Consider the following 13,741-nt stretch of genomic DNA (forward strand, 5'->3'; position numbering starts at 1 on the left):
AGTCAAACAATCCCTGAGCACAAATACACTGGGAAAAATCAAACTCTGTTTGTGGATAATTTGCAGGCCAAGAAAAGGTGAAAATCCCCAGGCAGGAGTGATTCACCCAGCTCTGTCATACAGGGAACTGGTGAGGTGGCAGCACATCGGCGTATGCAGCACAATGCAGCAGGGGTGAGAACCCAGCACTACGGTCCCTGGGGGTGAGTGGGGCAGGCAGTGACTTACGTTATCCACAATGGAGACGTCACAAGCTGGCTGGGCCAGGAGCAGCCTCACGGTCTCCAGTCGCCCGTGCTCGCAGGCGCACATCAGGGCTGTGGAGCCCTCCTCATCCTGCAGGTTGACGTCGGCTCCGCAGGCCAGCACGGCTTCAACCATCTCCTGCCTGCCATGGCTGACCGCCAGCATCAGCGCCGTCTGGCCAGCCTGCAAGCGAGAGGAGAGGTGAGGGGAGCCGCATGCAAGCAGACATGGAGAAGAGACATGGCACGGTCCCCTCCAGCTGGGAGAGGGGATATTAGTAACAGCTGGATGCTCTCCTAGACAGACAAGTGCCCAGGCCCCACAGACTCATACTAGGCCAGAGGGGGTAACGACTGCAGCGAGAGGACAGCGGCTACTCAGCCATGGCTCGTGTGCCCCACAGGGGGAGGAGGGATTCTCTCCACTTCCGCTGGATCTTCTCCCCCGAGGAGCTGCTCGGCTTTGCCCATCCCCCAAGTCTGCTGGCTACCCTCTTCCGCCCCAGTCCTGGTTCCCTCGAGGTCCCAGGCACTGAAAAGGGGCAGCTTCACACAGAAGGCAAATCTAAATAAGGAACATGCTTGGTCCTGCCAGCGACAGAGCACTGAGCACATGCAGGACAGAGGCACGGCCTGGGAGCTCCGCAGGGCTGAATCTGGGGGTCTAGAGTAGAGGTAACAGCTGCAGGGAGCAGCCCTGCTAGCACTGACCTGGCTCGCCTTGGCATTGACGTTTCCCATGCTGAAAAGTCTCCTGACAACATTCATGTCATCTTCGTGCTCCACCGACGCCAGAGCTGCCAGCATGAGGGCTGTGTAGCCGGCTTTATTCTGATGGTCGACGTTGCAAACCCCTGCAGAAAGAGAAGTGGGCCAGAGCAAACCCCAGCCGGCCAGAACGTTCAGCAGCAAACCTGCCCTCGGTTCTGCTTCCAAGAGCTCGTCTCCAGTCAAGGAGCTGGTGGTGCTGAGCTATTGCGCGCGGGGAGGTCTGGATTCTGGGTGGCCAGGCTCATTGTGCGGTGGATGCAGAGCACCTCTTGCGCTGGCACTGCTAGGCCAAGGCACAGTCACCAGACCGTCTGGCCCCCACCCTTCTCAGGCGCGGGGTCAGACCCACTCGCCGTGGGATGCTCTGCAGTTTGGAAAGGCCTTGTTCCCTTGATGTTGCCATATGGTACATGTTTGCTGGGCAGCCCCCTCCTCCACAGCTGCGGTCCTGCGGGGAACCCCTTGCTGGATTCCTGGGGCTGCAAAGGAGGTTTGACATGCTCTGTGCAGCACCGAGCCTTGAGCGGCTCCATGCAGGACTGGAGGATCTGCCGCTGCATGGAATCTCCTGTTCTGTTCCCCACTCTGCCACGGGTGGGCCACGTCAGGGCCCACGGAAGCTATTTCAGCTACCTGGGCTCATGACAAATGCCTAATGGCTGCACTGAACAGTGTTCTGCACAGGGACCCACTTTCACATGCCCCTGCAATGGCCACTGCCTGGGCTGCGTCTTGCTCTCTGAACGCAGGCGGCACCTTGGACTGCAGGTGGGGCATGAATGAGGGCAGCAAGCTCAGGCCCCTTGTCACAGCACAGACACCAAGACCCTGTCCATGTGTTTGTCACTGCACCCGCCCTGCGGTGCCCATGGGCAGCACTTCTGCATCAGAGTCTACCACTGCCGGAATCTGCTGGCAGAGGAACTGGGGACCCTGGAATGGATGCTGAGGGCAGGGAAATGCTTGTGTAGTAGGTTCATTTTCAGGCCTAATTCACTTGACATGTCTCTGTAACCCCAGGGCATGGGCCAGTGATGCATTCTACACCTGGAGCACAGGCTAGTTTCTTGGGCTAGAGCCTGGCCGCTAGGGGGCGCTAGGAGAGGGAGGCAGACTGGCCTCCTGTCGGGAGGAGGCGGTGGGTCAGGGCTCCCGGGTGGGTGTGTTTCATGGGAGGGCTCAGGATCAGCAGCCAAGAGGAGCTCGGGGACCAAGGTCTCTGCTCCCGTCCCCTAGTGCAGAACCCTCAGCTGAGCCATCCCCACTTCCGGGCTGGACCGGGTTACATCGCGCCCAGGGGTAAGCAGGAAGCACTTTGTGCTACTAACCCGTGTCCAGGAGCAGCTGCACGATCTGGAAGTTGGAGTGTGAGACGCTGTAGTGGAGAGCTGTGTTACCGTTCCCATCCGAGAGATTGACCACGTGGGCCAGCATCCCCGGAGAGACCTCCGCGAAGGCCAGGAGGTGGTTGGCAACCAGCTCTGGGACAGAGGACTTCTGGCTGGACACTCGGAACCACTCCTGGAGGAGAATGCTGCTACTGGACAGCTGGGGAAGGAGAAGCGCAGGCCTCAAGCTGGGAAATGCTTATCTAACATGCTCATTGGCCAAAGCCGTTGCTGCGCTCAACACTTCCTCTGCTAAGTTTCACCCTAACACGAAGCCCGGGGAGCCTGAGTTCCCATGAGCAGCTGCACTATCCCCAGCCAAGTCCTCCCATTGCCACAAATACAGAGCAGTGCAATTCCCTACACCTCCCCCCTCGATAACATGGCATGGATCCGAGCTGCACCAAGGCCCTGGATGACAGGCCAGTGCCGAACCCTCTGGACTGAAGCCTTACACATGGCGCTAGGCATTCCCTGGGCGGGGAGTGGACACGGACAGGAAGCCCCAGGAGGGAAGGCACAGATGTCTGGAGACATGGGTAGCAGGCAGCAGCTGGCTCTGTACTGGCCCTCAGGGCTTTCTCAGCATGCTGAGGGGATTGTGTATGCAGGGTAAGAGCAGCCCTGGATAAGTCCCCTGGGGTTCTGGGGATGCAGGGAGCACGGGCTGTTCGGCCTCCAATCTCTTAGGGTCTGTGATGCCTGGAATGTCAGGCTGAGCCCAGCTGGGAGGAAGGGTTAGTGACTCAGACCATGACTCCATGGTGATGGTCTCGTCTGACCTCCTGGTCTCCTGCCAGAGACCTGCCCAGAACAATTCCTTCTGCACTAGAGCAAAATACACCCCCACACCTCCCCAAAGGGGCGCTCCAGGGTGAGCAGGGTGTCCAGCGTGTGGCATGCAGGGGAAGGACTAGTCTTCCATTGTCCTGGCTCACACACCTTTTCCTTGCGCTCAGTGTGGCGGATTACGGGCTCTAGCCATGGGGCCAGGCAGGGCTGGTGTACAAGGGGTTGCAGAGGAGTTTGTGGATCCAGGCTCTGATGAGCTAACTGAAGCCTCTTTGGGGAGAATACCCCCGACTGCTGGTCTCCATCCCACCTAGGGCAAGCCCAGCCGTTTCACTTCTCGGCACCCCCTCCTACTCACCACCTCTTTGCTCTTCACGGCACTGGGATGGCTGAGGTGGTGCTTCACAATCATGCAGGCCTCTCTCATCCTTGGGCTCAGTTCAAACCTGTGAAAAGCAGTGGTGGGACGGAGCTGTCTGCAGTGTTACCCCAGAGAAGTTGGTGGCCTGCGGAACAGCAGGGGCAGGCCTCGAGCGGGCGCAGCTGCTGGCTAACAACCTGATCCCAGAGTTCCTGACGGGCATGTGCATAAACATCACGCAGGTGCAGCCAGGAGCTGCTTTTAAATCTCTGGCAGGACAGGCTGGGGGGGTTGCAGCAACTAAGTAAGTTGCTCATTAAAGCACAAAATGGGGGGGGGGGGGAATTCATCAGCAATAGACTCAAAGGATTGTTAGGAGAAAAGAAAACGATCCACATGCTGCTTCCATGCATGAGTGGAGACAGCCCTGAACCCTCCCTCGGTACGCCCTGGCACTACCTAGCAGATACATTTGTGGCTCCCCTTGCCAGCGGATCTCAGCACCTCACAAACATTCACAGATTCATCTGCTACTCCCCATTTTGAAGACAGGAAACCGAGGCACAGACAGGAGGGCCCATGGCTCCCCCAGGGAGCATGAAACGGAGCGAGGCATTGAACCAAAACGTCTGAGTCTAAGGCAAGTGCCAGAGCCACAAGATTATCCTTCCTCTTCTGCAGTAGGGACGCTCTCACCACTCAGGTGTTGGGCATGGGATTCTGACACATTAGACATTGGTAACAGCCAGAGACTGGATCCCAGAGTAAAGGCACGAATCTGATCTGGTGCAGCAGGGAGGGTCAGGCTAGAGGGGTCAAAGGGCCGATCTGGATTCCTGCCTTCCTAGGGGGTTGCCCTGGAAAAAGCCCCCATTATTTTCATCATTCAGAATCCCATTTGTGTTCTGCACAGGCCCAAAGGCTCCCGGACTGCAGTACTCGGGGAGCGTGCGTTTCAGTCTCTGCTTCCCAGGAGCTCCCAGAGAAATGATTACAGGCCCTAGCAAGCAGCAACATCGGAATGGAGGGACTGCCCAGCTGGGTTAGACCAGAGCTCCATCTAGTTCAGTGTCCCGTCTCCAACACTGGCCAGTCTCAGATGCAAAAACCCCACAGTGGGCAATTATGGTATAACATGGCCATAGCAGAAATTTCTTCCTAACCCATCATTTAGTGCATGGGTCGGCAACCTTTCAGAAGTGATGTGCCGAGTCTTCATGTATTCACTCTGATTTAAGGTTTCGCGGGCCAGTCATACATTTTAACGTTTTTAGAAGGTTTCTTTCTATACGTCTATAATATATAACTAAACTATTGTTGTATGTAAAGAAAATAAGGTTTTTAAAATGTTTAAGAAGCTTCATTTAAAATTAAATTAAAATGCAGAGCCCCCTGGACCGGCGGCCAGGACCCGGGCAGTGAGAGTGCCACTGAAAATCAGCTCGCGTGCCGCCTTTGGCACGCGTACCATAGGTTGCCTACCCCTGATTTAGTGGTTGGCTGATGCCCAAAGCATGGGGTTTTTTATCCATTCCAAGCTTTGTGGGTTTTTTAATCCTAGCCAATGTGGATGTTCTCATATAAATGTTGTACCTATTTTTTAACCCTGCTGGGCAATTGCCCTCAATTATATCCAGAGGCAGTGAATTCCACTGGCTAATCTTGTGTTGTGTAAAAAGGAAGTGTCCCTATTTCAGTTTTAAATTTTCTGCCTTGGAGGTGTCTTTGTTCTTGTTTCAGTAGTGCCCGATCCAGCTTTTCTGTACCATTCATTATTTCCTATACCCTTATCATGTTCCCTCTTATTTGTTTCCTGTCTAAATTACATATATCATGTACCTTGCCATTTATGAATGGTTTTCCAGTCATTCAGAAGGGCTGCACTGGGGAACACATGCTACCCCTTCTCAAAAGTACAGCAAGGCTCTCCTGGACACATGCTCCCGATTGCCCCTGGAGGCGTTATGGCTTTTCTTGCTAGGAGCTTCAGCAAAGGGCAGTGCACTTCCTTCCTCTGGCCCTAGGAGTGGGTGACTGCACCTTTAGCAAGCTGGGTGCACCTGCAGATCGAAGGCGGCTTTCTTTGTGCATGCGTCATCACAGATTTCAAATGGGCGGATTGCTAAACTGAAATCTGTTTTTTCCCCCAACAGAACAATGTCCCCAGAGTAGTTTGCACCCAGGCCTATTTTCAACCTTCCACTGTTTTAATGAAGCCCTGCTCAAAACACCAAGCAGGGAGAATTCCCTCCTGACCCCCCCATAACACAGATACAGCTGGCAGAATTTTGCTCCAATTTCCTGAAAGATTCACCTTCTAGCAGAGCCCAACCAGGGCCGATGCCAGCCCCCAAGGGGGAATGTTTTACAAAGCTAGGAGCAGGTGGAAATGGGGGTAGAATGCAAACTGTTTAGCAACCTTAGCTTCACTGGTTGCCACTAGTGATGGCTAACAGCGTCTGCTGGCAGCGCCCAGCTGGGAGATGCTGGCTTGCCCGTGGGGGTGGGGCTAGGATGAGTTTGAATGACCGATCTTTTTACTAGCCAATTCAGCTGAGATTAGGGCCGGTCGGATTTTTTAAACTCAATTATTTTTTCTGTCAAAAAAATACAATTCAAATGTTTCACCAAATGGGTCCAATTGTGGCCACAAAGAGTTGGAAACGAGATGAACGTGGTGGCTCTGTTTTGTCTTGTTCACTGGGGGAGGGAAGGAATTGTCTATGGCAAAATTAGAACGAAATCGTTTCTTTGGACATTTTTGCAGAAATAAAATTGGCTTTTTCGGCCAGGAGAGGGAGACGGCAGCTGGAACTGCTCCTGGCCTGAGACGTTTCTGTGGAAGGGGCTCTAGACAACTCCTCCTCCCTCCCCACTGGCTCCAGGGGGTTTGGGGCTGGAGTGCTCTCCAATAACTGGGCCTTTCTGACTAATTCCAGCCCTGGGGAGACTACCCTGCACTTACTTCTCCTTCACCTCGGTAGGGTCCAGAGCTGGTGCACTCTCTGTCCCCTGCTCCCCGTTTCTCTTCCTCTGCTCCGTGCCCGGCTCAGGACCCTCCACGCCGCTAGCAGTCTCACCCACGTTCGCACCGATCTCCTCGTCCCAGGTGTTTGCGTCGTCCTCCGCGTCGCTGTCAGAGCTGGTGGGTGAAATCTTCTCAGAGGAGCTGTCTTCACTGTCCTCCTCCTCCTCCTCCTCACTGGACGTGCTCTCGTACCTGCCGGGAGAGAGAGCAGGGTCAGGGCACTGCAGTGAGATCTGCCACCTTCTCCCATGATGCCCGTACTGTGCAGAGGGAGAGCTGGGGTGATGCTGCTCCCTGCCCCCAACACACACATTGCATGTTGCAATCATGGCAGCTTCTTGCCCTGTGGTGGGACTAGGATGCAGCCAGGTTTACAGAGATCTGCAAGTGCTGGAGCTTGCGCCCTGGCAAGAGATGGAACGAAGGGCACATACTCCCCATTCAGCACCCCCACGAACTGCAGGCTCTTCCTCCCGCCCTCGGCCTCGCTCTTCGGAAACCCGTCTCGCTTCTTCATGATCGACTTCAGGGCACCTGAGGAACCAGAGATGGGAAGTCACATGGTGGAAAGTCCTGCCTCTGGCACAGACACAGGGCCAGGGTCTCACTCCACCCACCCCAAGTTCCTGGAAAGGAGGCTGGGTGGGGCGGGAGGCTGGGGTTGGGAGCGCTGGGGGTGAGAACAGGCTGTTCCTGTCCAGCGCCTGCTGGGCTGGGGGATTCTCCGCTTGTCACTCCGTCTCCCGCCCCAAAGGCCTGGAATTTGTTCTACCTTCGTCTCACTAGAGAGTAACCAAGCACAGGGGAATCTGCTGCTCTGTCCATCTGGACACCCCGAGCTTCAGCAGAGCCACAGGCCCAGGCAGCGTCCTGCATGTACCGAGGAAGGCAGCTCTAACCCACAGCACTCGGGGCTCTAATTCTCAATGGCTGCCCAGGTGTGGGAGCTCCTAGCCGTGCCCAGGTCTTGTCCCCCCAAACACAAGCGCACAAGCCCTGCCCTCTTACCCCTCCCCCAACACAATGGCTCCACCTGTCCTGCTCCACACAAACACTGCGCTCCCCCTCCCCCAGCCTGAAGATCCTCAGTCACCCCACAAACCTCTGGGCTAATTCACTGGGGGGCTGGAAGCATGTGGTTACCAGAATTGCTGTCACATGACCTATGATGAGGTCATCTGCCCAGGTGCCTGATCAACACAGCCTCCTCTCAGGTTGGAAGTCTCCTCTCACTGACACTGCTGAGTAGTTCCATTGAAGTTAATGGGATGGTGTCAAACCGGTGTGAGTGAGTGGAGAACCAGGATCCTGGGGGGTCAGGCTCCAGCTAACTGCTTGAAAAGAAATGCAAATGGGCGTGTTCCGCCAGGGCCTGACAGGTGCGAGGCTTGTCAGCATGCAGCAGATGCTGGCGTAAGTGACTCACCAGCCCCAGGACTCAGAGGAGCGTTACTGTCCTTCTCCAGAGGCCTTTCCCGCGTTGCACTCACACACTCGTGCACCCCTTTCCTGGAGTCCTGGGGAATTAAACGTGACCCTTGCTCCACTTCCACTGTCCCTGTCCCTCCCTGAGGCATGGCTGTCTTAGTGCCACTGGCGACGCCAGACTCAGCAACGTCCACCTGGTTTCCACCTTCTCCGGCACCATTGGGGGTTTGTTTAGACTTATCACCAGCCACACCTTGATCTGTTTCTTCCATTGCTGCATCGATTCCTGCCTCTATATCAGCTTGGGTGTCCTTCTCTTCATACAGGGCTGGTGAATCTGGACCTACAGCAACTTCTCTACTTTCCAAATTGCAGTTGACTCCAATGCACAACATCTCTGGCGAGCAATCCACACCCTTATCGATCATTTCCAAGTGGCTGCCCACCCCCTGGCTCTGCATTGGTACTGCAGCCTCTGCATGTGCTTCTACCATCTGAGGCTTGGCCATTATTTCCTTATCTATCAAAGTTCTTGGCCTTCTGGAACAAACCTCTACTCTTAACTCCTCAAGCTCCTTAGTCGCGTCCTTCAAGTGGCCTTCCATCATGGCGATGACCTCTCTCTGGTGGCCAATCGTGTGCTGCAGCAGCTCCATTTCCTTCTCTGCTTCCGTCGGAAGCCCTAACAAGGACTCCACGACCCACACTGCAGCGTCCTTGGTCTCAGTCTCTTGGCCAACGGCAATCTCATGGCATGGCTTCTGAGATCGGTAGTAGAACACGGCCTCATTCATGTTCACCCCCTCGCCCACACCTACAGACTTACACGCTTTCTCCATGGCCTTTGCGGGGCGGGCAGCTGCCCTGCTGGCTCGCACGTTCCTGTCCGAAGCAGACAGTTTCTCAGTGAGTCTCCTTAACTCTGTGATTTTACTTGCTCGAGCCTTCACCGACTCCAGTTCCCTTTCCAGTTCCGCAGGAGCCTCCTGGCTTGCCCTGGCAACCTCTGCGCCGAGAGACCTGGGTGGAAAGCTGAAAACAGAAGCCTCGCTCGTTTCGGGCAGGGGTTGCTCCTGCAAACCCGCCATCAGCTTCTCCTTCTCCCGCTTCAGTTTGCAGATTTTCATTTCTAGGACTGGGATCGTCTTAACTTGTTCCTCCAGCTCTTTGAGTTGCTTGAGGGCAGCAGCCATCTGCTCCCGCACATGCTGCAGATGCGCTGGGCTGATGTTGGTGGCCGGGGTGCTCCTTCCGGAATTCAAAGGGCTCATTCTCATAGAGCCCATCAGAGACGGGCCAGGTGTGGCTTGGCTGTCCCCATTTCCATTCAAAGGGACAGCAGAGGAGGAGCGGGTCTGGTGAAAAGAAGTGGTACTGGAGACGGAGATCCATGTTTTAGAGGGACTGCTGGGTGGCCCAGTCATCTGGGCATCTCCACTACTCAGCAAATGGAGCTGCTCTAGCTCCAGCCTCCTACTTGTCTCTTGCAGGGTTTTCTCCACCCGGGGATTTCGCATGAGGGATTTGGGGGCAGGAGGTGGGAGGAGATTTATAACTGGAGTTGGAGACACAGGGTTGGAAGCCTGTTTGCTCAGGGGCTCTCTCATTTCTGAGGACCCAGACTGCGTTCTGATGCGTGGAGATAACAGGAGCATGTTCCTTCCATCCTCGCTGGCCGTGGATGCCAGAGACTCGGTGGAGGTCCATCCACTGGCGTGGCCGCTGGGGCTTCTCAGGGAACTGGGCTGCTGCTTGGGCCCTTTCACTTTCCGGTGCTTCGGCACCTTCTTGAGAGTTTGGCCACTCTCAATGTCATCGACATATTTCAGAAAATCGAGGTCTAGCAGGAAGCCATAGGGGGTTTCCACAGAGTAGGAGCTCTTCTCCCCATCGTCCTGATCTCTGTACAAGAAGGGGCCACCTAAATCTGCCAGGAAAGCCAAAAGGAAACCATTGGTACAGTCAAGAAAGACCTAAGTTCGTCAAACCCATCTCCTGTCCCTGTCTCCAGAGGTGCTGGAAGTAGGGGTGTGGGGGGTGCGGTAGCACCCCCTGGCTTGAAGCGGTTTCCATCATATACAGAGTTTACAGTTTGGTTCAGCTCTCAGCACCCCTGCCTGTCTCCATGTTCTCAGCTTTTCCTGCTGGATGCAGGGCAAGTGTTTGATGCCACAGAAAGTTCACGTAGGTGCCCAGACTGGACAAAAAGGCCTGGGGCTTTCTCACCTGGCAGAAGATGAGATGCAGGGGTCTGGAATAACCCCAAGTGCCCTCTGCTCTGAGCACCACTTGGAGCCTGCGGGGAAGCCTGGACCCATGTGAGTGTCACACCCAAATTTGAGGGTGAGGATTAATTCAGGGTCTTTAAGAGGGAGGTGAAGCAGCGGTCAGTCCATGGACAGAGGATGCTAAACTGGGGCATGTTCAGCAGGGACAGGGCCATGAGACAAAGTGACCTAGGGCCTGATCCAATGTCCATTGAGGGCAGCGGTGGCAATAGGCTTTGGATCAGGCCCAGAGAGAGGTTAGGAGTCTGCGCTTCATGAAAAGGCCTTCACTCTGGTGTTAAAGTAGAGGGGAGTAGCGGGGGGGGGAGGGGGGAGGTGCCCAGCTCCCCATCCCTGCCTGGTGCAGCTGCCAGTCAATTCAGGCGTATGGCTGAGCCCCGGAGCATCTGAAGGAAACCCTCCGTCATTAGTGTGAATGGACCGACAGCGAGAGTGTCTGAGCCCTGGGATCCCCTCTCCACTTGACTCAAGTGTGTGACCCTCCCACTGGATTAGCTCTGAATCCTCACTAGAATCCTGCTAGAGCTGGTTGGGAATTTTCTGTCACAGTGATTTTCTGACACAAAATGCAGTTTCCACAAAGTTGACATTTTCAGTAGGAAAATCTTGATTTTACCAAAAATTTTCAATTTTCCATCATTGATAAATCAAAATAAAATATTCCACTTTGTCTGCGTTTGACCCAAATCAGAATATTTTATTTTGTTGAACTGACTCAAAACAGATCATTTCAAATGTGTTCAATAAAACATTAAACTACATTTCCCTGAAGCACAGGGCCTTGTAGGAATTGTAGTTCAGCCCTGCCCCCTGCGTTAGAATCATAGAATATCAGGGTTAGAAGAGACCTCAGGAGGTCATCTAGTCCAACCCCCTGCTCAAAGCAGGACCAACCCCAACTAAATCATCCCAGCCAGGGCTTTGTCAAGCTGGGCCTTAAAAACCTCTAAGGATGGAGATTCCACCACCTCCCTAGGGAACCCAGTCCAGTGCTTCACCATCCTCCTAGTGAAATAGTGTTTCCTAATATCCAACCTAGACCTCCCCCACTGCAACTTGAGACCATTGCTCCTTGTTCTGTCATCTGCCACCACTGAGAACAGCCGAGCTCCATCCTCTTTGGAACCCCGCTTCAGGTAGATGAAGACTGCTATCAAATTCCCCCTCACTCTTCTCTTCTGCAGACTAAATAAGCCCAGTTCCCTCAGCCTCTCCTCCTAAATCATGTGCCCCAGCCCCCTGGTCATTTTCATTGCCCTCCCCTGGACTCTCTCCAATTTGTCCACATCCTTTCTGTAATGGGGGGACCAAAACTGGACACAATACTCCAGATGTGGCCTCACCACTTCCCTCAATCTGCTGGCAATGCTCCTATTAATACAGCCCAATATGCCATTGGCCCTCTTGTCAACAAGTGCACACTGCTGACTCATATCCAGCTTCTCATCCACTGAAATCCCCAGGTCCTTTTCTGCAGAACTGCTGCTTAGCCAGTGTGTCCCCAGCCTGTAGCGGTGCATGGGATTCTTCCTTCCTAAGTGCAGGACTCTGCATTCTCTCCTATGAGCCAAGCTCCCTGGAGGACTACATCTCCCATAATGCAGTGTAGATTTCCCTCAGCCCAAGCTGTGTGGTGCATCATGGGAGATGTAGTCTGGGAAGGGAGTCTGGTTCATAGGGAGAATGGGACTCCTGAGCTCCCATGAGGCAACGTACCACAACAGGTCCATGCAGTTTAACATTGAAATGACTGGAAAGAAGCATTTTGAGTCATTTCAACGAAGCAAACAGTGAGCATGGATTCACCAAGGGGAAGTCATGCCTGACTAACCTAATTGCCTTGTATGACAAGATAACTGGCTCTGTGGATGAGGGGAAAGCAGTGGATGTGTTATTCCTTGACTTTAGCAAAGCTTTTGATATGGTCTCCCACAGTATTCTTGCCAACAAGTTAAAGAAGTATGGGCTGGATGAATGGACTGTAAGGTGGATAGAAAGCTGGCTAGATCATCGGGCTCAATGGGTAGTGATCAATGGCTGCATGTCTAGTTGGCAGCTGGTATCAAGCAGAGTGCCCCAAGGGTCAGTCCTGGGCCGGTTTTGTTCAATATCTTCATTAATGATCTGGAGGATGGTGTGGACTGCACCCTCAGCAAGTTTGCAGATGACACTAAACTGGGGGGAGAGGTAGATACGCTGGAGGGTAGGGACAGGATACAGAGGGACCTAGACAAATTAGAGGATTGGGCCAAAAGAAATCTGATGAGGTTCAACAAGGACAAGTGCAGAGTCCTGCACTTAGGACTGAAGAATCCCATGCACAGCTACAGACTAGGGACCAAATGGCTAGGCAGCAGTTCTGCAGACAAGGACCTAGGGGTTACATTGGACGAGAAGCTGGATATGAGTCAACAGTGTGCCCTTGTTGCCAAGAAGGCTAACAGCATTTTGGGCTGTATAAGTAGGGGCATTGCCAGCAGATCAAGGGACGTGATCATTCCCCTCTATTCAACATTGGTGAGGCCTCATCAGGAGTACTGTGTCCAGTTTTGGGCCCCACACTACAAGAAGGATGTGGAAAAATTGGAAAGAGTCCAGCGGAAGGCAACAAAAATGATTAGGGGACTGGAGCCCATGACTTACGAGGAGAGGCTGAGGGAACTGGGATTATTTAGTCTGCAGAAGAGAAGAATGAGGGGGGATTTGATAGCTGCCTTCAACTACCTGAAAGGGGATTCCAAAGAGAATGGATCTAGACTGTTCTCAGTGGTACCAGATGACAGAACAAGGAGGAATGGTCTCAAGTTGCAGTGCGGGAGGTTTAGGTTGGATATTAGGAAAAACTTTTTCTCTAGGAGGGTGGTGAAGCACTGGAATGCATTACCTAGGGTGGTGGAATCTCCTTCCTTAGAGGTTTTTAAGGTCAGGCTTGACAAAGCCCTGGCTGGGATGATTTAGTTGGGGATTGGTCCTGCTTTGAGCAGGGGGTTGGACTAGATGACCTCCTGAGGTCCCTTCCAACCCTGATATTCTATGAAAGGTTTCAACATTTCCAAATAGAAATTTCTCAGACTTTCCATTTTATGAAAAAGTTCTACATTTCCACTTTTCATCCCAATTTGTGTGAAAAGAAACGTTGACATACAGGAATTTCCTGCCGGGTGGAAATGCTGGGTTTTGCTCAGCTCTACCAACAGCCCACAGAGAGATACGGCTGCAGCCAGGGCCAGCCTTACATAGGGGCGAACTGGGAGAAAGCCCAGGGCACCGTTATAAACGGGGCGCCTCCAGAGCAGGGGTGCCCCTCCCCCTGCTGGTGCCTGCAGTCCTACGGCTCTGCCCCCTGCCTTGGAGCCGCCCCTGGCCAGCTGCTCCTAGGAGCTTCCTGCCTGCTGTGTGTGTGTGGGGGGGTGCTGATGTCATGGTGTCCCCTGCCCTCC

General features: G+C 53.9%; 1 protein-coding gene across 4 annotated transcripts in view; it reads right to left on the minus strand.

Moving 5' to 3' along the window:
- KANK3 (KN motif and ankyrin repeat domains 3) overlaps positions 1 to 13,741 on the minus strand; it is a 47,019-nt gene that overhangs the window by 5,221 nt on the left and 28,057 nt on the right. For 3 of the 4 annotated variants that reach the window (XM_024214410.2, XM_024214408.2, XM_024214409.3), the window contains exons 3-9: positions 8,012 to 9,940; positions 7,020 to 7,119; positions 6,523 to 6,777; positions 3,555 to 3,642; positions 2,345 to 2,564; positions 957 to 1,099; positions 229 to 429 (exon numbers count right to left, since the gene is read on the minus strand). In XM_024214410.2, coding sequence (XP_024070178.1) covers positions 229 to 429; positions 957 to 1,099; positions 2,345 to 2,564; positions 3,555 to 3,642; positions 6,523 to 6,777; positions 7,020 to 7,119; positions 8,012 to 9,940 — 2,936 coding nt within the window. The remainder of the gene's footprint in view (positions 1 to 228; positions 430 to 956; positions 1,100 to 2,344; positions 2,565 to 3,554; positions 3,643 to 6,522; positions 6,778 to 7,019; positions 7,120 to 8,011; positions 9,941 to 13,741) is intronic. The other variant, XM_024214411.2, reaches the window with a different exon arrangement.

The sequence above is a fragment of the Terrapene carolina genome, unplaced genomic scaffold (assembly GCF_002925995.2).
Source record: "Terrapene carolina triunguis isolate 2854851 unplaced genomic scaffold, T_m_triunguis-2.0 Scaffold662, whole genome shotgun sequence".
NCBI lineage: Eukaryota > Metazoa > Chordata > Testudines > Emydidae > Terrapene > Terrapene triunguis.